At 48.4% G+C, this 25,878-nt stretch overlaps 1 protein-coding gene across 9 annotated transcripts in view; it reads right to left on the minus strand.

The window, feature by feature from the left end:
• Positions 1 to 25,878, minus strand: part of MPRIP (myosin phosphatase Rho interacting protein) — a 149,241-nt gene that overhangs the window by 117,012 nt on the left and 6,351 nt on the right. For 8 of the 9 annotated variants that reach the window (XM_036073799.2, XM_036073800.2, XM_036073796.2 and 5 more), the window contains exons 2-3: positions 3,181 to 3,258; positions 842 to 907 (exon numbers count right to left, since the gene is read on the minus strand). In XM_036073799.2, the coding sequence (XP_035929692.1) occupies positions 842 to 907; positions 3,181 to 3,258 (144 nt within the window). The remainder of the gene's footprint in view (positions 1 to 841; positions 908 to 3,180; positions 3,259 to 25,878) is intronic. The other variant, XM_078068015.1, reaches the window with a different exon arrangement.

The following is a 25,878-nucleotide window of genomic DNA, read 5'->3' on the forward strand; positions in this document are numbered from 1 at the left end:
ATGAACTCTGGCTGGCATGGGGCTAACCTATTTTACATGCTATGTCTAGATTTTCCAGGACAGTCCTAATTAAAAATGCTGCCTACATAAACGCACACACACACTCACAAACTCAAATGGAATAGCAAAAGGAATAGCAAAAGGTGCTTAAATCTTCCATCTTGGTTCCTTTAAAAAGCTTAGAATTTGGTCCTACTTTAGATTAGTTAGGGGAGAACAATCTCCTTTAGAGGAAAAACTCAGGAGGCAAAATGGATAGAAAAAGAAAAGCCAGAACATTCCCCCTGGTTGGTTTTCAGGTTCACCTCTGGACCAAGAACAGTAGACACTCATCCAGCCCAGGAAGCAGGGAGCAAACCAGGTGGGTGGCAAGGCAGGAATGAGCCATATGCCCTGGCTTAGTGGCCAGGAGGCCTCTGAAGGTCCAACGGGAGGAGAGAGACCACCTGCAGCAATGGAACTGAGAGGCAGTCCCAGGACTACAGCACGGGAACGCGCGTGTGCTCGACTTCCACACATGCCCAAGGCCAGCCCCCCACCTGCCACTGCAGGCCCACAGCCTGTTCTGCTTCTAAGTAGGAGTGCTCTGGCTAAGTGTGACTCCTGGCAGCCCGGAACGGAAGTGCCTTTCTCCCTCACTACTTACTCTCACCTGTCACCACTAACGATGCCTCAAACCAAAGGTCTGGGTTTTCAGAGCCACCTCTACCAGACGCCACAAGTTCTTCAAAGTCTGGGCTCCCAAAAGAAGGCCAAGCGAGAGCATATGCTGCTGTTGTTACAGACACACATGCAGACACAAAGAAGGGGCCTCAGGGCACAGATGCTGTAGGACACTCACCATCTCGTCCAGGGCATAGCGCAAGAGGCCGTGCTCATAGAGGATGAAGAACCGCCGCTGCCATTTCTGCAATGGAGCACAGAGTGGGTGGTTAGGGTGCCTCTGGCCCCGATCTCCCCTCGCCGCGTCCCCGGGTCTCACAAACCTACGTCAAAGCAATGCGGGCTCCACAGCATCCATTTCTGGGGCAGATGGCCGGAAAAGAGGGACCCAAGGCAAAAGAGCAGTAATTTGTTAGATGGCCCTGGGCCAGGGGAGAGACCCAAGCCACCCAGTGTTTTTCCACATGAGTTACTAAGATTTCACAGGATGCCTGTTTAATTGGCAAGCTCCTGAAGAGCAGAGATGGTATCCTGGTTCCCTTTTTGCATTCTCTACGTACCCAGCACAGAGATGCTCATGTAACATGTGCTGATATTTGATAAATTGTATGGCACAATATGGAATAACCTGAGAATGGTAGGCACTGATTCCCCGCTTCTGACAAAATCGAGGAAACTGCTATAAAAGGGTTGTTCTGATGACCCACAGGGAGTGGGAGACAGGGAAAAAGACTGCCAGGCTCCAGTGTTCACTGAGGATGAGAAAGCTAAGAAAAATCAAAACTGAGAAGGAGGGAGACCTGTGGGAATGATTCTGATGTCCAAGGAGTGATCGACCAGCAAAGGGCACCCCTCTACTCTCTACCCACAGGACAGGCTGCTGGGGGCCAGTGGGGCCCCAAAGGCACTGACAACAGAACAGAAGGGACCATGAGAGTATGCGCTTTCCCTTTTGTGGGGGGAAAACATGTCCCGAACAAGAGACTCTTGGTCCCCGAATCCCAAAGCAAAGATCATCATGAGGATCCATGACCTATTTTCAACAGCTCAAAAAGCCCAGCAAAATTCATACTTTCACTGGCAATAAGCCACAAGAACTATCACATCTCTTTGCTTTGGGCCAGAATTATATCATTCATAATAATGTTTTTCCCATCAGAAGCTGGAAATGGCAATTCTGTATGACCCAAATATAGAAAAGGAAAGGGAGCTGCTCCCTGGTTACTGCAGGCATTGGAATACAGTCACCCCTGCTGTCCTCCTGCTTGGATGGCAGGAACAGGATGCTCAGATAGCCTTGCAAAGAGGACCTGAAGACGGCTGGTTCCACGATGGGCGTCCAGGGAGAGGCCACTTGAAGTTTTCCTGAGAAACATTTTCAAGGCTCCTTTAAAGATAATAATATCTTTAAAGTCAAAACCCATACCAGACTTAATCCTAAAGATCCCACACATAATACAAGGTCTGTGGGGCACCACAGCCCCCACTCTAGACTGCAGCATTCAGGCCAGGGGCAGAAGAGATCAAGAGGCAAAGAAGAGGCTCTCGGAGCAGGGGATGGGAACGGAGAGGAGCTGGAGGAATTTATAGGGTATGGGCGGCAGCACCTGGAAAAATCATGTGGAAAAGAAGAGTCTTTTATTTATTTATTTATTTATTTTTTTTTTAATTTTTTATTTTTTAAAGATTTTATTTACTTATTTGACACAGAGAGAGAGACAGAGAGAGAAAGCACAAGCAGGTGGAGCGGCAGGCAGAGGGAGAGGGAGAAGCAGGCTCCAGAAGAAGCAGGCTCCCTGAGGAGCAGGGAGCCCGATGCGGGGCTCGATCCCAGGACCCTGGGATCATGACCTGAGCCGAAGGCAGTCGCTTAACCAACTGAGCCACCCAGGGGCCCCAAGATGAGTCTTTTAACTGGAGTCATCCAAAGGGGCTCCCTGGTAAAGGAACAAACCACTGGTTAGGGACAATGTTGGTTTAATCATCTCGATGCTCCAGCTCAGACTGGGCTGCTCCCAGCAACCTGTGCACAGCAGGGACCCAGCCTGGGCTGGGCTGCCCAGGAGAGATGGGGCAAAAGCAGAGTTGGCACTCTAGTCCGTCATCCCTTCACTAGTGCTCATTTGCTGAGCCCCTAGCCAGGGAGGACTGGAGGAAAGAGAGATGGGATGAGGAAGGGAGGGAATGAGGGAACTGGAAGCCTAATTAGCATAATGCAAATGTTTGCTGAACTGCTCTTCTGCCTTTTATTTAACTGTTTCTGCAGTCAAGCTGACCCACGAAAACAGGAGGCACCATGGGAGAGCATCTCCTTTTAAAGAGTGGACCTGGCACAACTGGTATCATGAGACTTTTCCTGTAGGACCAACAAGTTTACCAAATGGGGGTTCCCTGCTGATCCTGCCATGCCAGGATCCACTGTTCAACTCCCCATCTCCCTTCCACTCGGCTGACTTGCCCTTAGATGGGCACCTCTCCAGTCCCTCCCACCTCAAGAATTCATTCTGAGGACCTTACCCGAGACCGATGCACTGGGTTGTCAAAGTCGGTCCCATCTGGAGCCAGGAGCAGCCAGCCACCATAAATAGGTTTTGCCTGGAGGAGAAAAAAGAGGGCAGGTCATCAGTGGCCTTGGGCCAGAGAGAGAACAGGTTCAATGGTCAAGTTAAAGATCAGTGCTCCCTGGAAACAGAAGTCACCTGTACTTAGCACACATCAGGCATCTCATTCCCCAGCCAAAGGCTGAGTCTCCCAAGAAAGATGTTTGGGAGTAAGAGGCTCCTGGGGGGTCTGCAGCAACTGGTGTGGAGATGGGGACACAGAACGTAGTGGGACTCTGAGAAACTGCAAAGTACAGGAACTCCTACGACACAGACGCCTCCCTCAAGTTCCTGATCAAGCCACGAAGATCAGGGAACAATGGCATTTCCAATCACCATGTGAGTACCCACCACTGTGTGCTGCGTACTACGTATATCATGCAAACACAGTCTAAAGCCCTCATTCTGATAGTACAAAACAGGGCCTGGGAGAAGAGACGCTGCTTTATTAGTGATCACAGCTAGCAATGGCCAAAGAATCATCAACATCCTGGCTATGTGACGCTGGGCTGAAAACCCTGTGGTTGAGTTTCAACTGTTCCATCTGAAAGGTGGGGGTGACGGTAATCATATCTACACCTCATGAGACTTATGTGAGGATTGATGAGATAATCCAAGTAAAACACAGCGCAGGAATATAAAATGGTGCAGCCGCTGTGGAAAATTCTGGCACTTCCTCAAAGAGTTAAACACAAAATTCCACTCAATCCAGAGCTCCACTCCTAGGTATATACATCTGAGAAGACTGAAATAAAAACCTGGACCTGAATGTTCACAACAGTACTGTTCCTAATCGCCAAAAGGTAGAAACAGTCCCAATGGACATCAATAGATGAGAGGATAAGCAAAATGTGGCACATCCATTCAACAGAATATTATCAGCCATAAAAAGGCACCAAGTCCTGGCACAATCTACAACATGGACAAACCTTGAAGACATTATCCTGAGTGAGAGAACATAGACACCAAAGACCATATATTGTATGACTCGGCTTACACGAAAAAATCCACAATAGGTAAATCCACAGAAACAGAAAGCAGATTAGTGGTTGCCAGGACATGGAGGGAATGGGAAAAGGGAAATGACTGCCAACAGGTATGGGGTTTCTTTGTGGGATGATGAAAATGTTCTGGAATTAGAAAGTGGAGATGGTTGAATGACCTTGTGAATATGCTAAAAGCCACTAAATTGTACACTTTAAGAGGCTGAATTTTATAGTTCGTAAATTATATCTCAAAAAAAGCGTATGAGGAAAAAAACATTAAGTGCAGTGTTTGGCCTCTAAGTGCATAATAAATGTTAGCTGTTAATTTTTTTTTTTTTTAATGAAGAGTCCCCCATCCCCCAAGACCCTGACAGTAGGAGCTCAATAGGAGTTGAGACACTAGACAGACACTCTGGCTCCACCTTCCTTTTCAGCCATACCCGGCTGGTGAGAAGCCGCTGGAAAAGGCACAACCAAGCCAATTTGTCCACTACCCTTTGGAGGGCAGTAACACAAAACCCAAATCCTCTGCCTGCTGTTTACACACATGACTCATCTCTGGGAAAGCATTAGGGTCCTCTAACCATGCTTTTTATTCAGCACTTTCCAAACTGGAGCCCTGTCACACCACCTCATTTTATAGCTGTGGAATCTGTGACTCAGAGAGGGAAGGTCACTTGCCAGAGGTCACACAGCATTCTGGGGTAAGCCAAGAACACTCCTTTTTCTTGGCTTCTGCAGGGTCCTCTAGGCCCCCAGGGGTAAGCTCTGGCTTTTCCCCATGAAAGTGAACAGAGTAGTAGGAGCTTCAGGCAAGGGGTACGAGGGGGCTGAGGAACGGAAGTCAGGGACTGGTTTTGATGAAACATGGGAGGTGGGTGCTGGCAGGGAACCTGGGGTTAGAGGGACACGACCCAGGAGGGCCATGGGGGATGTGGAATGAAATTCTGTCTCGGACAACAGGAGTAAAGAGAGTAAGGTTTGTAACAAATACCAGCCCGGTGGCGCCCAGCCATTCCCCAAGCAGGCAGGCACACTCACTCAGCGGGTTCTCTCACACCACTCAGTGACATACGTACACAAGATGGAAAGGTGAGGGCCAGGGGGTGATTCTGGGCCAGGTGATTTCCCCACTTCACCTCTTAGTTTGCAGTTCCCTGAGGTGTGAAATCAGGAGGTTAGACAACAAGGCCGTGTCTCCTCCATTTCTGTCTAGCCATGATTGTATGCTACTCTCCTGATCTCTGGCCACAGGGCTTTGGGGAGACTTCATATTAGCAGCTACATCTACCTAATCTTTCTCCAAAAGGAGCAGCTGGAAAAGTGAGGGGCTGATACAGGTCCCCTCAGAACCCACCACCCATCACGAGCACTGTTATTGACCCAACATCTACTCAGGCCTAGTGTGCGCCAGCCCCATGTGCTGCAAACCAGGGGGCTGCCAGCACCCACCTCACTTTGTCAGGTCCTTCTTGGACACACCACCCCAAAGGGGACCCTTCCAGGTGGGCAGGTTGTCCTGAAAAGTGGGAAGGCTGGGCCAATGGAGGGCACAGGGCAAGAAACAAGTGCTCTAGGGGCGCCTGGGTGGCTCAGTCGGTTAGGTCTCTGCCTTTAACTCAGGTCTTGATCCCAGGGTGCTAGGATTGAGCCCCACATCAGGCTCCCTGTTAAGTAGGGAGCTTGCTTCTCCCTCTGCCTGCAGCTCCCCCTGCTTGTGCTCACTTGCTCTGTCAAATAAATAAATAAATAAATAAACTCAGCCTTCCCTCACAAACCCAATAAACCACAGGCTGCACTTCTAGCTGGTCTCTGGGAAGAGGCTGCTGGTGGTCTGGGTGTCTTCCTCAATTGAAAGTCCTTTCAAAAATGGTTACTTGAAACTTCTGCTTCTGGAAGATAGGTAGACATAATTTTCCTTATTCCTCCTACTAAGTACAAATCAAACCTCAGACACTGTATATAATAAAAACCTAAGGAGACTCTGCAAGGTAGAGAGAAGAGGGCTGGGGATCCTGAGACCTGAAAACAACATGGAGATGTGCACCCTGGCTTCTCTTTTTGTCTCATTGTCCCAGACTAGGTACTGGAAGAATGAGCAACCTGGAAGTGCCAACAGGTACAAATAAAAGCCCCAATAAAAACTGCTCTCTCTAGCTGAAGAACCAGGGAAGAACAACCTGGTAAGACAAAATATTCTACGATAACTGTTCTATTCCTGCCAGACATGACAAGAAAGACTCAGCTCCAGCCCCACCCATGCCAGCAAAGGCTTCCTTCCTACCCTTGCCAGCTAAGAGGCACCCCAGCACCCCTACCAGGAAGGTGTCGGGAAGCCAGGCAGGGAGCTGGGATTTTTGCACCCCACTCCAAAGTAACAAGGTCCCTCTCCCTCTCCCTGCTGGGATAGAGTCAGAGGAAGACATGTGGGGAGCTGAACTCTCACCCCTGCTCCAAAGTAACAAGGAACCTCCCCCATCAGGTGTCAGTGGAGGCCAAGTGGGCAGCCTGGACTTCTACTTCCACCTGAAAGTAAAAGATGGTGGCCCCCCCACCCCCCTACCCCCACTGTAGTAGTGTCAGAGAAAGCCAACTAGAAAAGAAGGGTCAAACACAATCCACAGTCACCTAAAATAACACAAAAATATCCAAGTTTCAATCAAAAAAGTCACCAGCATACTAAGAACCAGAAAGATCACAAACTGAATAAACAAAGACAATCAACAGATGCCAACACCAAGGTGACAGCCATGTCAGAATTATCTGATGAGGCAGCAATGCTGAAATGTTTCAACAAGAAATTATAAACATGCTTGGAATAAGTGGAAACACAGAAAGCCCCAGCAAAAAAACAAAACAAACAAAAAACAACCAGGAGATATAAAAGCCAAATGGAAATTTTGAAACTGAAAAATACAATAAATGAAATAAAAAGCTGACTGGATGGACCCAACAGCAGAATGATGGAAACCACAAGGAAAGAATCAGTGAACTGGAAGAAAAGTAACAGAAATTACCCAATCAGGGGCGCCTGGGTGGCTCAGTCTTAAGCATCTGCCTTCAGCTCAGGTCATGATCCCAGACTCCTGGGATCAAGCCCCGCTTCGGAATCCCTGCTCAGCGGGGAGCCAGCTTCTCCCTCTCCCACTCCCCCTGCTTGTGTGCTCACTCACTCTCTGTCAAATAAGTAAATAAAATCTTAAAAAAAAAAAATGAAAGAAATTACCCAATCAGGCAACAGAGAGAAAAGAGACTAAAAGAAATAATAAGAGAAAAAATAGAGACCTGTAGAACAATAAAAAAGATCTATCATCTGTGTCATCAGACTCCCAGAAAGAGAAAAGGACAGTACGGTGGAAAAAGCACTTGAATAAACAATGGTTGAAAACTTCCCAAATTTGGCAAGAAAGGCAACCTATAAATTCAAGAAGCTGAGTACACTCCAAAGGATAAATCCAAAGGAATCTACACCAAGACACAACAAAATTAAATTTCTGAAAACTAAAGACAAATATAAACTCTTGAAAGCAGCCAAAGAAAAGTAACAGCTTATAAATAGGACAAAACCAAATATGACAACAGTGGACTTCTCATCAGGAACCTCAGAGGCCAGAGGCAAGTGGTACAATACTTTTCAGGCACTGAAAGGAAACCGTCAATCAGAACCCTATACCCAGAGAAAATATCCTTCAGAAATGAAAGCGAAATCTCAGATGAGTTCCTCAAAAAATTAAAAACAGAACTACCCTACAACCCAGGAATTTTACCCCAAAATTAGAAAACCCCCAATTCAAAGGGATACATGAACCCCTATGTTTACTGCAGCATTATTTACAAGAGCCAAACTATGGAAGCAACCCAAGCATCCATTGACATACGAATGGATCAAGAAATGTGATATTTATCTACAATGGAATATTACTCAGCCATAAAAAAGAATGAAATCTTGCCATTTGTAACAACATGGATGGACCTAGAGAGTATAATGCTAAGTGAAATGTCAGAGAAACACAAATACCACATGACCTCACTCATATGTGAAATTTAAGAAACGATGAAAGACGAAATGCTTTTCCTCTAAGATAAGGAAATGGGCAATGATGTCCACTCCCAGAACTACAGTGCTAGAATTTCCAGCTAGTGCAATAAGGCAGAAAAGGAAATAAAAAGCATGTAGATCAGAAAGAAAAAATAAAATGTTTACAGATGACATAATTTTCTATGTAGAAAAACAAGGAATCTGTTTTTAAAAACTCCTAAAACTAGTGAGTTCAACAAGGATACAGGATATAAGATCAGTATACAAAAATCAACTGTATTTCTATATACTAGCAGTGAATATGTGGACACCAAAATTAAAAATGTAATACCATTTACAATCGCTTAAAAAAATGAAATACTGGGACGCCTGGGTGGCTCCTTGGTTGAGCATCAGGTCATGATCCCAGGGTTCTGGGATCGAGTCCCTGGTTGGGCTCCCTGCTCAGCCAGGAGTCTGCTTCTCCCTCTCCCTCTGCCCCTTTCCTGCTCATGCTCGCTCTCTCTCTCAAATAAATAAAATCTTAAAAAAAGAGAACTATTTAGTTGTAAATCTAACAAGGCATGTACAAGACTTGCATGCTAAAAAAAACTACACAACACTGATAAAAGAAACCAAAGAAGAGCTAAAAAAAATGCTCATAGACTGGAAGATTCTAAGATGCCAATTTTCCCCAAATCGATATACAGAATTAATGCAATTACTAATCAAAAGCTCAGTAAGGCTTGCAGATATAGACAAGATCACTCTAAAATTTAAATGGAAAGTCAAAGAAACTAGAATAGTTTTAAAAATTAAAAAAGAATAAAGAGGGAGGAATTCATCTACTCGATTACAAGATTTATTACATATCCACAGTATTCAAGATTGTGTGATATTAGTGGAAGGTGAGATACATAGATCAACAGAACAGAATGGAGGGGCGTCTGGGTGGCTAAGTCAGTGAAGCATCTGACTCTTGATTTCAGCTCAGGTCATGATCTTAGGGTTGTGAGATCGAGCCCCATGTAGGGGTCTGTGCTGGGTGTGAAGCCTGCTTAAGATCCTCTCTCTCCCGCTGCCTCTCTTCCCCGCCTCTCTTCCACTCTTAAAAAAAAAAAAAAAGAGAGAGAGAGAACAGAATAGAGAATCCAGAAACAGACCCACACAAATATGTCCAACTTAATTTTGGAAAAAAGGTGCTAAACAATTCAGTGGAGGAGAGACAGCCTTTTGACAAATGAAGCCACCGGACATCCACAGGCAAAAAATAAATAAAGCTCAATCTTACACAAAAATTAGCTAAAAATGAAACACAAACTGACAAATCAAACTTCATTAAAATTAAAATTTTTTGCTGTGTGAAGGCCCTACAAGGAGGGTGAAAAGATAAGTCACAGAATGGAATAAAAATATTTGCAAACCACATGCCCAACAAAGGACTAGTATCCAGTAGAGTATACTAAGCCCTCTTGAAACTCAACAATAGAAAAACAAAAACAAAAACACAACAATCTGTTTAGAACCATGAGCAATATAAGCCTATCAGAATGGCTAAAATTAAAAATGGTGACAACACCAAATGCTGGCAGGAATGTGAGGAAAGTCTATCACTCATACATTGCTGGAGACAATGTGAAATGGTACAGCCACTCTAAAAAAGTTTAGGGGCTTCTTTAAAAACTAAGCATGCAATTACCCCATGATCCAGGAACTGCACACCCGGGTACTTATTCCAGAAAAACAAAAGTTTGCATTCACACAAAAACTGTACATTTCTGAATGGTTATAGCAGCTTTATTTGTAATAGCCAAAACCTGGAAACCCAGATGTCCTTCAGTAGGTGAGCAGTTAAAGAAACTGGTACATGACCCCCCTGGAATACTAGTCAGCAATAAAAAGGAACAAACTTGATCCACACAATCTGGGTGAATCTCCAGAGAATTATGAGTGAAAAAAGCCAAAACTGAAAGGCTACATGCTGTATGATTCCATTTACATAAAATTCTTGAAATGTGTAATTTCTGTAAATGGAGAACAGATCCATGGCTGCCAGGGGTTAAGAGGTAGTAATGGTGGGAGGGCAGGGGCGTGGCGTGAGGGGACCTGGAAGGATGGAAATGCCTTGATCTTGACTGCATCAATGTCAATATCCTGATTCTGACACCGCACTATAATTTTACAAGGTTTTACCACTGGGGGAAACTGGGTAAGGTGTACGTGGAATAGCTGTATATTTTCTTAAAACTGCACAGAAAAATACAATTATCTCAAAATAAAAAGTTTAATTAAAAAAAAAATAAAACGCAAACCTGTTACTTGCTGAATACTGCCTCCACCCACATACAGGCATTTAGCACTGGAAAGAGACCCTCCACAGCCCCATACCACAGAGGCTCCAGCCATGAAGACCTCGGTGGTCCACAAGGGCCTTCCCCAGGCCAGGATGGCCCTCTGCGGCCCTCAGCTGTGCTGAATGAGCTCCACCGGCCTTTCCAACAGCTTCTCCTGGAGGCCACACACACCCACACGTGTACACCCTGCTGGGCCTGTCCTTCTGCCCCTTTTCCTCTCGCCACCCTACAGGCAGGTCTGGGCTGCATCAGGGAGAGCCCAACTGCCTCAACTCAGGCCAAGTGGGCAGGCCACAGGCAGGGGAAGATGCAAACGTCCTGGCCTGCTTTACACAGCGTTGTCAAGCTGCCACACTGATGCTTCCCAGAAACATACAAGCCTCTGGACACAGCCGCCCGATCACAGTCGGCTCCGAGGCATCGGGAACATTACATGCTCGGCTCTCAGCAACATGTGGCCTGAGGCTCAAAGAGCAGGGACGTCAGTGACGGATTTCTAATGGGTGGTTAACCTGGATTTTCCTGTCCTCAGATTCACCCACCCTGTGAGTGTACATGGTGCCGAGAAAGGCAGATACATTGCACGCTATGGCACTGAAGAGTGAGTACCCAAAACTACTGATGCAAAAATGTGGGCTCCACCTTTCCTAGCCCCTGATAACATCCCGTCATCCTAAAGGCCCTCTATGGTCTGGTGTCCCCTTACTGGCGCCTACACAGGCCCCCTCAAAATCCTACACCCCCTTCAAGTACAGGAACTGACCCAAAGCCAACTGCTTACTGAGAACTTACTGTGGCTGCTACCGCCATTAATCCAGGACACTGCCACCTCCCCCTTCTCTGGACTGCTCTGTTATACTTACACCTCCCAGGGGAAAGAAAAATATTCCATCAGGCACAAGAATTGCTTGTGGAGGGCTCTTTGCCCCATCCTGCTGCCCCTCCTAAGTTCCATTATCTCCCAACCCCAAGCCATCCACGTTCCTTCCCTCTTAAAACACTCAGCTCGCCGCGGAGTCCCGCCTCCCATCTAGCACAGTGCCCTGTACAGAGTCGGGCTGCAGTCACTGAAACACACATCCACATGAGTCAGTGGACATACTTCCTAGTCGCCACCACGCAGCCGAGACTGCTCCTAAACTGTGCTCTGAGCACGGCCGGTAAGGCCTTCCCAGCCGAGACCCAGGGGAGCCCAGACGGCACTTCCAGCCTCCACACCTGGAGCTCCCATGGTGCTAGTCGGTACTGGTCGGCCCCGGGGGACAACCAGCAGGCTGAGGCGCAGGCAGACAGGCTGAACTTCACGTGTACTTCTCCTTTCTCGGATTCTGACCCCCCAGTCATGCCACGTGTGCCACACTGGCAGAGACACAAAGAAGTGCTGTGGGAACCCGGCACTCTCCAAGAGCGGCAATGTGGCCGTACGTGGGGAGAACCACTGCCTTCCCATACTCCTGCCCCAGGAACCCCACAGCCAGAAATAAAGCTGAAAGAAATAACACAGAGAAGCAAAAAGCTCCCCTCATGATTGAAGAGGAACTCAATGTCCAATAAGCAAATGGCTAAATGAATGCTGATTATCAACTCACGAAAATATTACACAGCCATTAACTATAAATACCTATGAGGAATTCAAGAACCCCTTGAGAGTATGTGCCCACGGGATTCCATCAAGCCAGTGCTTCCTGCACAGAGCCAGGTGGCTTCATTCCATCTGTCTCCTGGATGACTGGCACCCTCTGGAGGTGTTCAGTGGAATTTCCCCAGTTGCTGCTGTGAAGCTGGAATCACTCAAGGGACCAGAGATAAAAATGTGATGCGCACTTCCCTCCCCAAGGGGCTCTTGTATTAGTGAAGGAGACCAGGCATGGGAACAAGCATCCAGGGTAGGATGTAAAAATGTGGCCTATTATTATAAAATGCATCATAAGGACAGAGAAAGATTGGGAGTCAACAAGAAAACAGCTATTGTGTTGACTGCTGGGATCATGAGCAAGTCTTGGGTTTTTTTGTTTGCTTTTACCATTTTTTGTAAAGTATATATAGTACTTACCAGATATTACTTTTTTTTTTAAAGGGAGGGGAAGATGTTTGCCTGACTGTGCATGCATGACTTCTGATATAGTACTAACAGAACATCTTCCAAAAGATGGCAGAGGGTGGTGGGCAAGGGCGTGATTGTTCCCGTCAGAATAAGAAGTAGACGAGGTCAAGGAATCCCTGTACTCCACTCTCCACCAATGGCATGACCTAACAGCTCTGGATAATTAGTGTAAAGACCATGGCCTGGGAACCAGAAGGCCCAAGTTCAAGTCCTAGTTCTATGTCTTAGTTGGTGTGTGGCCCAGGGCAAGACATTACCTCTGTGAATCTCAGTTTCATCATCTACAATAGAAAAACACACATAACTTTTCCATACCATTTTTTAAAAAATTACATCAGACACAAACACATACTGGGTCACTGAACAATCAATGGCCCAGAGTCAGGGATATACATCCAGCACCTACATAGGGCCGTGCACACAGCCGGTGCTCAGACCAAACTGGGGGTAGCGCTTGGGGACCAGCAGCACTCAGGGGAGTGAGCCCCACAGTGGAGGTTATGAGTGGAGGTCCCCAAAGGAGCGTGATGGGCAGGACTGCAGAGTATTTGAGGCCAGTCCAGAAGGACCCCAGGGCCTCCTGACTCTGAGCGTAGGGGCAGAGCATGCAGAGCCCACACAGGCTCCCTCATATTAGGCTAAATGCCTGAATTCCAAGCACAGTGACCATCCCCATTAAAGTTCTTCAAGAGGAAAAGTCCCACAGTCCTGAAGAATCCATATATGCGAGGGCCAGTATCCCAGCTTTGGGGAAATTCCTGGGGCAAAGATTTCTCTGGGCCAAAGGTGGGGTATAGGGACCTGCACTCAAGCATGAGCTGGGGGGCAAATGGCCCCTGGTAGAGGATTCATTAAAAGATCTATGGGTAGAATGTATGTAGACTGCAGCTGATACACCTGTAGTTTCGAGGTTCCTTCTTGCCCTTTTTTTCTTCCCCAAAAGAGTTTCTCTGGCAACACTTCTAGGTTCATAACAGGCTGTTTAATATTTTCTGCATTTTGGTTCTAAAAGGAGAAATGATGCCTGGGCAGCAGCCATCTGGCCATCTTTATGAGCTTGTAAATCAAGCTCATAAGAATTCAAGGTCACCTGTCTTTTCCGAGACATTTCAAGTAAGTCAGTAAAAGGAGATCTGAGCACATGTGAAAGTCAGTCTCAGGCCTTAACCTTGCCAAGACTTTACTGTGTCCTAGGTGCCCACCTGCCTAGCCCATGGCAGGGGGGTTAGCACACAATTCTGAGCATGCCTACTAGGGCCAAAGCCCTCAAGCAAGTGGGGCATCTCTTTCAGAACAAGCCTGCCAGGGCCAATCATCATCAGTGAGGGTGTTGGCCATCACTGCCGACCCCCTGAGAGGCCACACACACACTTGTTCCCCACAAGGCCATGAGACCTAAACCGTGCTGGGACTCCTAAGACTTGTCCAAGGGGGTCTCAAGGCCTGGAGAATACCGTGACGTTGCTTTACATTCAGTTCTGGACCCAAGCTACATTCCTCAATACGGCCACCATATGCCAGCATGAACTTCCAGGGCCTGTCGTTTGCCTCTGAAAGTCAGCAGAGAACAACCAACCATCACCAAGATACTCACAATCGTACTACAGCCACTCTGGGTGATTCAACATGATCAGAACCCAGGGCCGTGACCAGGGTGAAAGCCTGGCCTTCCAAGTGAGAAAGGCAGCTGTTCCCCGGCCGGCAGGATATCATCAGGTATGTGGCCTGGAGGACACACACTCGATCTAACTGAGCACTCTGGGGAGTCAGGTAAAAATGCCCATTGGTTTCCTCTCTTTGTCACATCTATCCTGCCTTCCACTGTCCTCAGAGCTAACATCCACAGCTTATGAGGCTGGTCACTGCTCCACGCCCTTCATGTACTCTCCGGTCTTCACAACAAACCTATGAGGTATATGCCATCAGCACCTCCATCTGACATTCAAGGACACTGAAGTGACCTGTCTAAGCAGGCTCTGAGCCGTGACCACCTGGCCCCCTAGCTGGCCTGTAACCACTCCACACTGCTCCACGTCGGTGAGCCACTTCCCAAAGTAAAGGCCGGAGCCATCTGAACAGGAAGCATGTTCTCCTGGAGGGTCTAGTCCTGACCCGCACATCACGCGGGGTCTCCCCAGACACCCTTGCAGTCGAGGTCCAGGACCTGGGTGTGCACGGCACCTGTGAGTTCATCACTATGGGATGAACCAAACACAGACCACCCTCCAGAGAGCCACCCATACAGCTTGGCCGGGCACCATGGATTGTTAAGGTGTTCTGGGAGCTGACGGAAATTGTGGGGCTCTTCTCTGGAAGGAGGAGTCTTCCTTACCTGTGCAAACAGTAAGGGTGAGCACAGGCTCCCACCTCTTCCCCACCCCAGACAAAGTACAGTAACCCTGTGATTTACCATTCAAACAAAGATACTTTGGGGAAAGAGTTGGGACCCTATTAATTGCCAAGACATGTGACCCTGGAACTCAGGAGAAATGCAGCTTACCAACCTTTGGTGCCAAAGGCCACAACGCAGAACCATCAACGCAAAGATAAGAAAGCCACCGGAAATACCCACAATGAGACAAAGGCACAAAAAGTGGAACGAAGGGAAAGGAACTCGGCACCCGGGGCAGAGACAGGAGGTCTGGGAGAGACTTCCTGTGAGAAGTTCGCAAAGGACCAACTTCAGAAACTGAAGTCAGGGACATGAGCTTGGGGAAAGCAGGCAGAACTGAGCCAGCGTCACGCCAGCCGACGTGTGCAGAGGTTCAAGCTTCCCTCCAGAGGAGGCAGCAGGGCCTTACACACAGTGTCACCCCATCTGGCAGTGTCATGGAAGCAAGGGTTCCAGGAGGAGAGGCCACATCCCAAGAACTCCACAAGGCTCGGTATGATCGGGGTCCACACCTCCAGAGCTAGCGCGGAGGCCCCAAACCTCTAGACAATCTGCAGACGGTCCCACCCTTCAGCCAAATCAGAAGCAGCACAGGGCAGAGGCAGAGACAACAAATATTTGGTGAAACAATGACCTGAGTTCTACAAAGTGTTATCGGATGGCCCCTTGGTTTTGGCAGAGAATGCTTCTGCGCTGCTGACACATACTTGCCCAGACTGCACACATGGGTGTGTGTGAGGGCGAGGCCAACACCATGTCCGTACAGCGTGCTCAGGGGGACCTGGGGTAACCACGATAGGGTAGAATGGAGGTGCAATGTGTGCTATTAGCTATGCGTGGATAGCAAATGTCAAGCAGAAAACGACAAGAAGATGGGAAATGAACATGTCAAAGAATGGTTTGGTAAGATATGAATTACGAGTACAAACCAAGAATGAGGTGGGGTAGTAACTGTCTTGGGGTATTCCTGTAATAGCTTTACTGAGGTATAATACACATACCATACAACTCCTCCATTTAAAAGTGAGCACAATTCAATAGTTTGTAGTGCATCCATCACCACAGTTTTAGAACCCCCCAACTCCTGCCACCCCCAGAAGAAACCCTGTAATCTTTAGCTGTCATTCCCTAAACCGTCCATTCCCCAACCCCCTCCCCCATTCCAATCCCTGGAAACCACTACTCTACTTTCTGTATCTATACATTTGCCTATTCTGGACATTTCGTATGAACACAATCAGATGACGAGTGATCTTTTCTGACTGCTCCCTTTCCTTAGCATGATGTTTTCAAGGTTTATCCACACTGTAGTACGTGTGTATATTTTACACCTTTTTATGGCCAAATAATATTCCATTTATGAACATACCACAATTTGTTTATCTACTCAACTGCTGCTGGACGCTGGAGTCATTTCTCCCTTTTGGTGGCTGTGAACATTGATATACAAGTTTGGCGACGGTTTTTCAACCTTCTTTAAGAGAGGTCAAAGAGGTAAACACCACTTATCAATGTAAAGTCTGGACAATGAATGCTTCAAAAGCCAAAAAAAAAAAAAAGGAAAACTGGTTGAAGGAGGTGCTGGAAGGGGGTTCCTGAGAGGCTCCCCATAGGCAGACTCGGGCAGGCAGCACTAGCTACACAGACCAAATCTCAAGCTGAAAACATCTCAAAGAGACAGACATAGGCTTTCCATAAAGCCTTTCCACGTGGATGGAGAAGAAAGGGGCAGAGAAAATATTTTCTTTAACAGATGCCATAAAAAATACAGTCATAACAAAGACTGTGGTATACCTGAAAGATCTGAGGCCATGGGGATAACTCCCTTATTTAACACTAAAGACATCAAAATTCCTGTAGAGCCACTGAATCCAAGGGGCAGGACCTGGTTGAGGGGCATTGTAGTCTTAAAACGAAGAGGTAATTTTCCTAATGAAAAATCTGAGGGTTGATCCAAACTTCTTCCTAAAAATAAAATTTAGTGAGGGGCGCCTGGATGGCTCAGTTGACTAGCATCTGACTTTGGCTCAGGTCATTATCTCCGGGTCCTGGGATCCAGCCCCACATTGGGCTCCCCACTCAGCGGGAGTCTGCTTCTCTCTCTCCCTCTACCCTGCTTGTCCTCTCTCTCAAATAAATAAAATCTTTTTAAATAAATAAATAATCCCATTTGTGTCACACAGACCTCTGGGGCCTCCAAGATTCCCTTAAATCCCCTTTCTACCCACATGCTTAGAGGGCACAGGGCCCGACCATCCCTCTGAGACCAAGGAATGCGAATCTCCCTCTCCACCCTGACTTCTGACCCAAGCCCCAACCCTGCACCTCCAGGGAAAGGGGGAGTATCACCTGGCCACTGCCATGCTTCCTTCCAACTCCCGTGTCCAAAGCTCCAGGTCAGGAACTGGGATGGGGTCTTGGAAATTACCAAGCACCGCTAAGTGAACAGATGAAAAAATCAGGGTCATCTTGCCTTCTGGCCACAAAGCTAATCAGTGACAGAGGCCCAAGGAGAACTGCCTGCCCCCCGTCTGTTATTCCTTGGCTGCCCCTTGCTCCCCACATGAGAACCCAGCCCTGTCACCAGTCTAGTCTCCATCCTGAAACATTCCAGGCACCTCTGGCCCCTCCCTTTCAGGAGCTGTGGAGTGCGGTGGTGGAATCTAACGGCAAAGCAACCTCCTTCTCCAAGCCTCAGACGCCTGTCTGTGCACTCAGGAGAATATAACCTACCCCATACTCTTCACCTTGAGTCCCTACCACATGCCGTGTACCTGCATTTCATTTATTCTTCAGAGAGCCAGCCCTTGGTGACAGGAAGTAAGGGTGAGCTAGTCCTGGAGTGTGCCTGCTGCTGGAGAGAGCAGGCACTTGTCCCCAGTGGTCCCCTTATCACCTGCTGCCCTTTGCACGTCTGACACCTCACTCCAAGGAGGCTGCTTCAGGCCCTCGCCTGGATTCTGCACCTGCATCAGCTCCATCATGACAGGAGTCCTCCCTGCCACTCCTATCACGGCCTTCCAGCAAATGATCCAACCTGAGCTAGACCAGTGATTTTCAAAGTATGGCAGTCCTTGGGACCCTTTTGGGGGTCCACGAGCCAAAACTATTTTATGAAGTCTTCACTTCCTCACTCTCATTCCTTCCTTAGTGTAGAGCAGAGTTTGCCAGAGGCTATGTGACATGACATCACAACAGACCGAGTGCAGAAGACAGGAGAATCCAGCTGTCTTTCATGATGACAGATGTTATGGAGATTTGCAAAAAGGCAAAATAGTGTGGCTCCTCTCAGCAGATTTATTTGTTGTTTTGGAAAAGTAATTTTTCAGAATACACCTGTTATTTATGTGAACATGTAACGGGTTTATTTTATTTTTAAATAGATTAATAAATTTCTAAACATTTCTCAGTTTTAAGTTCTAGTCCAACAAATACTACAGATGTAACCCACATGGACAAAAGCCCTTTGAGGGCCTCAATAATCAAGAGCATAAAGGAGTCTCCAAAACAAAAAGCTTGAGAACCACTGGCCTAGCCAATCATCCCACCCCCACCCCCACCCCAAATCCTCAGGTCAGTGACTGGCCCGTCCTGCCCCCACACCCTTGCTTCCCTCAGCACTCTGCTCATGCTGTCACCCTGGCTCTCTGTCAGCCCAAACACAAATGCGCCTTCAGGTCCATCTCCAAGTTTCTACTCAAGACTCCTTTCTCCTCCACAGCACTACTTTAAAAGACTTACCACAGTGGCTGTACTACATACAGCACATGTGGAAATGAAACGGACTCCCGCATACACCAGGCAGGGAGCCCTTCCTCTGGGCGAGGCAAAGCTCTGCTGAAGAGGGGAGGTCTGGAGAGGGGGCTGGGCTCCACACAGCCAACATCCACTATGGGTCCCTCCCCTGGAGGCCACTGAGGGAGGCTGAAACACTGGAACGACCAAGCACCTTGAGTGTTCCTTAGGAATCTGGTACATACACTGTACATAGATGTGACTTATGTTCTTTTGTATGCATCAAATATTTCATTCTATTAAAAAATATTAACACGGGGGTCAGGGTAAATTAGTGATTTTCTAACAGTGAAGACAACGGGAGGTGGTGTTTCAGGGGCTGCTGCAGAGTGTGGGGTGGGCGGAGCTCCGGGGGGGGGGTCCTCACAGGTGGCACCGTCCTCTCCTCCCATCCCTCACATATGTGAGTTCCATGTTCTGTTCCAAGGGGCTCTGTGCTCTACTCCTAAAGAGATAAAGTTTGAAAACTGATAACTAGTGACCAGGCCAGATCATCTCTTTTCCCTCTTAGTGACCCCAACATCTTTTGGAAGCCCAATAGCAGCAGCTCCCCATGCATCTCACCATTGGAACACTCCAGTGTCTCCCTATGTTGTCTGGCCTTCAACTCCTACGCTCCCTCAGCCCCCCTCCCGCCAATATTAAAGCCCCCACTTAGCTCCTTCCTGGCAGCTCCACTCATCTTCAGGTTAGACAGAAAGGGAAGAAAGGAAGGACTGAAGCTCAAAGTGGCTCAGCCATCCCTGTGCATGGGCACAGCACCTCTACCACCACCTCAAAGCTGTACACCATGCTTGTAAGCCTGAGCGTTGCCCCGTACCCCAGTTCTCCATCCTGGACTCCTACAAATGAGGAACACAGGTCTGGGCAGCACCATATGCACTGTCATCCCAGCCAGCAGTCTGCAGTGCTGGCCTCTGGCTTGATGTGCTGATTCGAAACACAGATCACGAATAGAATGACCACTGGACCCGGATATTCCACTCCTAGGTCTCTACCCAGAAAACTGAAAGTAGATGTTCAAATAAAACAAGCACATGAATGTTCATAGCAGCACTATTCACAACAGCCAAAATGTGGAAACAGCCCAAGCATCCATCTATAGATGAACAGATAATCTAAATGTGCTATGCCCATATACTGGAATATTATTCGGCCATTAAAAAAAACAACGAGGTAATGATTCATGCTACCACTGGATGAACTCTGAAAACATACTAAGTACGAGAAGCCAGACTAAACGCTACATATGCTATTATCAATTTTAATGAAATTTCCAGCATAGGTAAAGCCATAAGGACAGAAAGCAGACTGGTGGTTGCTAAGGACTGGGAGTGGGGAGTAACAGCCTAATAGTTATGGGTGTTCTTTCAGGGTGATGAAATGTCTTAAACTATAGACTGGTAGTGTTTGCACAATACGATGAATGTGATGAATGCAATGGAATTGCACACTCTAAAATGGTTAATTTCATGTTATGTGAATTTCACCTCAAAAAACAAAAAACAAAAAAACACAAAAAACAACCCCAAACAAAACCCACACACAGAGCTCCCTAGATCCCAGGCACAGAGACAGTGAGGGCACACAGCTGATGGCCCGCTCTCTGTCCTCCCCTCCCACACTTCCCAGCTCAGCTACCCGCTTACCCCTCTGCCCACACACATGCCCTGCAAGCCCAATCCATGCTCAGGGCTCCTCCCTGGACTGCAACAGCTGGAGGAAGAGGGAGAAAGTGACATTTTAAAAAGCCTCTTCCCTGTTCAGTCTTGACAAGGAGCCCATGGCCGCAGGATTTCTGGAACATGACGCCATTCGTGGCAAAGGGAGGAATGCTAGAGAATGCGTGGGGACACACTTCTGGGGCTTTGCAGGAAAGAGTCTCACCCTCTCCCTCAAAAAGCAGTGCTTCCCATTAAGAAACAGGTAGGACGGGAAAGTGCCATGGGAAGAAAAAAAAGAGACAAGAAATGTAAATAAGTTCAGCCCAGGCCTCATCCTCTCGCCCCACCCTTCCCAGCACACACTCACCCTTCCGGCAGGACAGCCCCTGGCTCCTGGACAGGAGGGCCACACACCAGCCAGAAATCTAACGTCCAGGAGGCCCACCTGACCCCGCTCAGGACAGCGCAGGAAAGAGTGGAAGGAGGAGACCCTGTGTCAGACTGGGTTTGCCTCCCAGCTCTAGCACTTACAGTATTGCCCTTGGGCAAGTTACACGACCTCTTTCCAGCTCAGGTTTCTTATCTCTCTACTTCATAAGGCCACTGTGAATGTAAATGAGTTAACAGTGGCCTGGTACACAGCAATTACTGCTGGCTACAAATACCACCACCTCCACAATAAATAATCCCAGAGCGCGTCAACTGCTCCTTCGATCTAAGTATAGGAAAACCTCCACATCACAGGAGGCAGCATGACCACCCTCGCTGGTCCAGCTCTCCTGAAGAGGACCCCTAAACTCACAGGGTTTCGAGGCAGGAAGAGTCAGCAGGCTGCTTGCTGAGATGGCATCTGCCTGTTAGAAGAGCTGTCTGCAGGCTCTCGCAAGGAACCACTTCTACCTGTTTAGACCCTAGAGAACGGTCCCCTTGGCAAAAGGCTCCCCTCCCTGGAAGCATGTGGGATTTGTAAAGCCTGAGGAGCAGCGGGGAGACTGGAAGGACGGACCTGCTGGCTGAAGTGAGTGAATCAACACTGGGGACCAGAGGGCCAGGACATGCCCTGGCCACATCTCCCACCCACCTGCCCATCAATTTGGGACAAAACCTGCGCTGCCCTCTACCCTCCAGCTGTTTCACCAGGCCCAGGGGCACAAGCACTTTGGTTCCCAGACAACTGTCCCAGAGACACCAGCAGGACAGTGGCTTCTTAATCTTCTGCTACCTTGTTGATGACAACTCAGACACTTCCGTGCAAAGTGACTTCTGAAATCAGGATCTGTCACTGCCATTCGTGGGACCTGCACTATGTACTTCTTGGAGCGTGGCAGGGGCCCAGAGGCGGCTGCTGTGCCGAGCACTGCCCTCTGGAGCAGCCCACGGACTCTAATGCTAAGTCTTAGGCTAATGGCACCTGGCCTCTTCACTTCCTGCCCTCTACAAATTCTTAAAACCAGTTCCATCTTATTAAAAACAACCAAAAACCAAAAAAATAGTTCAATCTTTATACTTAAACATGTTCTGAAAATCAAACCCATAGAAGCAAACCGACTACGGCCTTTCCAATCCCAAGGGGCTACCATGAGGAAGTTGCTAGGCTGGTGCCAAGCAGCTCAGCAGGAGTGGAGGCAGCCTGGGCTTTTGTTCTGTGGGTGTGGAGGTAGACAAGAAATGGAGCTAGAGGGTCAGCTGTCCCACAAAACCATGGAGGCGGGTCCCCTCTCTGGGCCTATGTTGGGGAAAACGAACCCCACTTCCTGAGCACCCCCCAGGTACCCGAGCATTTACAAATCCGGCACTTGCCACGTCTTGCATCATCTTCGCCACCATCACAGGCACCCACGACATGGGCATTATACAGTCCCCAGTTTTCAGAGGAAGGACAGATGCCGAAACTCTGAGTGACCTGCTCCATCACCATTAAAAACAGAGCCAGGATATGAACCCAAATCTGAGCTGAAAGCCCCCAATGTCAACCACTCCATTCCCTTACATGAGCACATTAAATGAAAAGTGGGACTGTGTCAGATTTCTAGGTCAGAGCATGTCCCCAAGCGGAAGACAAACGAACGCCCCAATCCCACTGAGCCCTGAGGCTCCCCACACCCCAGGTCACTCACCAGCCCCAGAGTAGAGAAGCTCTGGGTGTGGCACCTGGAGACCCAGGAGATGTGGACTCTTTCTCTGTCTCAACTGGGACTCCCAGAAGTTGCTCCCCCTTCCTCCGGCCCCTTTAGCTACTGGCCAGGGCCATTCGGAGGTAAGACACTGAGTCTGAAAGGGTGCCATACAGCCTCCCTGGTCCGTCTGATAAAACCAGTGCTTTAGGACCAACAGAGATCAAGGACACAATATTTCCTGATTCCGAATTCCTTAGGGGAAAAGCAGTGTTTCCTGTTCAGGGCTGTGCCAAAGGTGTGGTCACTGCCACAGGCCAGCAGCCTGCTGGGGGACACGGGGCCACCCTAAGGCCGAGAAGATTTTAGGGCCTACACGATGACCTGTGAAATGTCCTGCACCACTGCCCTCCCCACATGTACCTCCATGCACCCTACTAAGGAATCCATGTCAGGGCAAGGCCCTGTTTCTGATAGCAAAGGTTAACACTTTTTATCAGACACAGGGAGGTCAGAGAGAACTTTGGAAAAACCCACACTGGCTTTCCTGTGACCTAGGCAGGTCACTGAACTGGGTCTCAGGGGCTCCATCTGTTAACTGGGGACAATCCCTCACTTGCTTAATTACTGGGGGGGTATCACCCGGCCCCTGCAGGCCCCTCCTCCCAGGGCTAGGAAGTAGAAGTCCATTACACAGCTTTGATTTTGTTTGCAATAGCCCAGCCTCCTACAGAAACAGTACCAGGTGAACAAGTCCAAGCGGCCTTCCTAAGAGGAGGGAGAACAGGCTTCCGGTGTCACAAAGGCTGGCAAGGGAACAGTGTGGAACTAGGTTCTACGTCCCAGCCCCACTGCTAGGCAGCTCAGTGACCTCGGACAGGCAGTACCACCTCCCTGAAACGCCACATCCCCCTCTCTACCGGGGCCCATGCTGCCACCAGCCCTTCCCACCTAATGAGACTGGAACGAGACAGATCACGGTACACGGCACGTGACGCAGCACAATGGAGGCTCCAGAGGATTCGACGCACCCATCTGCTCACTCTCGCTGCAAGCTGCCCCGAAGACCGGGCAGGCCACCATCCAGCACAGGGTGCAGTCGCCAAGCTGAGCATGAGGGGAGAAAGGAGCTGGAAGGGTTACAGGCTCCAGGCAAAAACCAGGCCGTGGTTTCATGTGAACTAGGATGACCCTGACGGAGAAAACCAGCAAGTGGTTTGGAAGATTCCAGTTCCAGTCTCCAGAGACAAAATGCCAGCGAATCAACCCACTGGCTCTCTTGCCCCCAAAGGAAGTGATAATATAAAGGGAGCGGTGGGGCCGGGCATTCAGGGCTCCCATGCCAGGGCAGCTGTGAAATCATCCTCGGATCATCTCACCAAACCCTACGCTGCTAAAATGAGGAACCACAAAGTCTGGGGCAGGTTTGAAACCTGCCCCCCTAGCCTTCAGAGATGACTGGGGGCCCCACAGCCAGGAAGCAGAGGTGGCTGAGAGGCCAAGGTCCAGGCTCCAACCTCATGTCGCCCAGAACCGTGTCACTTTTTCTGTTTCACATATGGCATTTCCATATGAGATTCCTCTGAGTGAAGGCTGTGTGATTTAGTGCAAGTCTGAAAACTACTGACCTGGTCCAACTGTGTCATTTCAGATGGGAAAGGGAGGCTTGGAGCGTGAATTGCCAAGCATAAAGGAAAAGCCTGTTTTCTCAGGTTAAATGTTTCTAAATTAGCATCCAGTGCTCTTCACCGTGTCTTGTGCCTCCTTCTCCCCACAGTCTTAGGATGGTTGGCGATAGGACGTTACCTCTCTCTCGTCTCTTTTCCCTGGTTGCAACGCTCTCTTCTCTCTTTCAAGACTAAATGGCAGCTTGGGAACAATTTAAAGATAAACATTCCCAGTCAAATTTCTTTATTTCAGCTAAACAGCATCAGGGTTCTAGTAATCAGGAAACAGCCCAAACAAAGGCTACTCCCCACAGGACAGGCCCGTCAGCGCGCTTCCTGGAATATTAATTACCACAAAGGGGGTTCAGTAACCCCCATAGGCCTGGCTAGCACCTTCCATCCATTCCATTAGTAGACCACTCCCTGTAAACAGAATGGGGGCATCAGCTTTATAGGTGGGAAACCGAGACGCCGAGAACGTAAGTGACCTTCCTGGGTCACCCTGCATGTCCGTGCCAAGAATAGAACATAGGTCTTCGATTGTAGTCCTTCTGTGTGGCAAAGGAAAAAGAACTCAGAGAGAAAGGTCAAGTAGCAGGCTAGAACACAGGGAAAAAAGCAGCTAAAATACAGCTGCAAAACACTCCCGAACACAAAGGGCTGTGTCAGAATGCAGTCACCCTAGCCAGCAACGTGCCTGCAGGGGGCACGCCAGCCTGCCCCCCAGGCTCTCACTGGCTCCCTCCAGGACAGGCCCTATCGGCACCCTCCTTCCTCCTGCTTCTAGAGGAGGAGTGGGGATCCGAGCCCTCAAACATCACTAAAAGGAGTCCGCAAGAAGATGGGACGTTCAAAGAAAGAAGCCCCAAGAGTTGGCAAGGACACCAAGCAGAGGACACAAACAGGAGTAACAGCAGGAGAGAACCATTCCCGGAATCCTCTGAACACAGGCTGTCTGCACAACACCTCCAAGAAGGAGGAAAAACCCACAAGCACAGCCCTTGCACTCAGTACTTGCTCTGAGGGTCTCAAGGGCCCCGCGGTGGGCCAGGCTGCCGCGACCAGAGCAGCCCCGTTCCACACGGTAGGCACCAGCTACGTGTGGCTCTTGAGCTCCCAGAAAGTGGCCAGCCTGAAACAAAAGGTGCCGAAAAGGTAAAATAATAACTTCTTTATGTGTGGAAATGGTATTTTGGATATGTGAGGTTAAATAAGATATAATTAAAAGTAATTTCATCTATCTCTTTTTGCTTTTCTAATGTAGCAAGTAGGAAATTTTTAATTATAAAAGTGGCTCATGTTATAGTCCTACTGGACAGGGCTGGTCTAACCCATATGCCAAATCTAGCTCCTGGCTTTTTTTTTTTTTCTTTTAAGGTCCCAAAACCAAGACAAGCTTTTACGTTTCTACATGATTACGTAAGTACCTTCATAAACTCCTCGATTTTGGCCTACAAACCCTAAAGCTTTTACTATCTGGCCCTTTAAGAAATAAGTGGTCAATCCCCTGGTCTAGACTCT

This window comes from Halichoerus grypus, chromosome 2, assembly GCF_964656455.1.
Source record: "Halichoerus grypus chromosome 2, mHalGry1.hap1.1, whole genome shotgun sequence".
Taxonomy (NCBI): Eukaryota; Metazoa; Chordata; class Mammalia; order Carnivora; family Phocidae; genus Halichoerus; species Halichoerus grypus.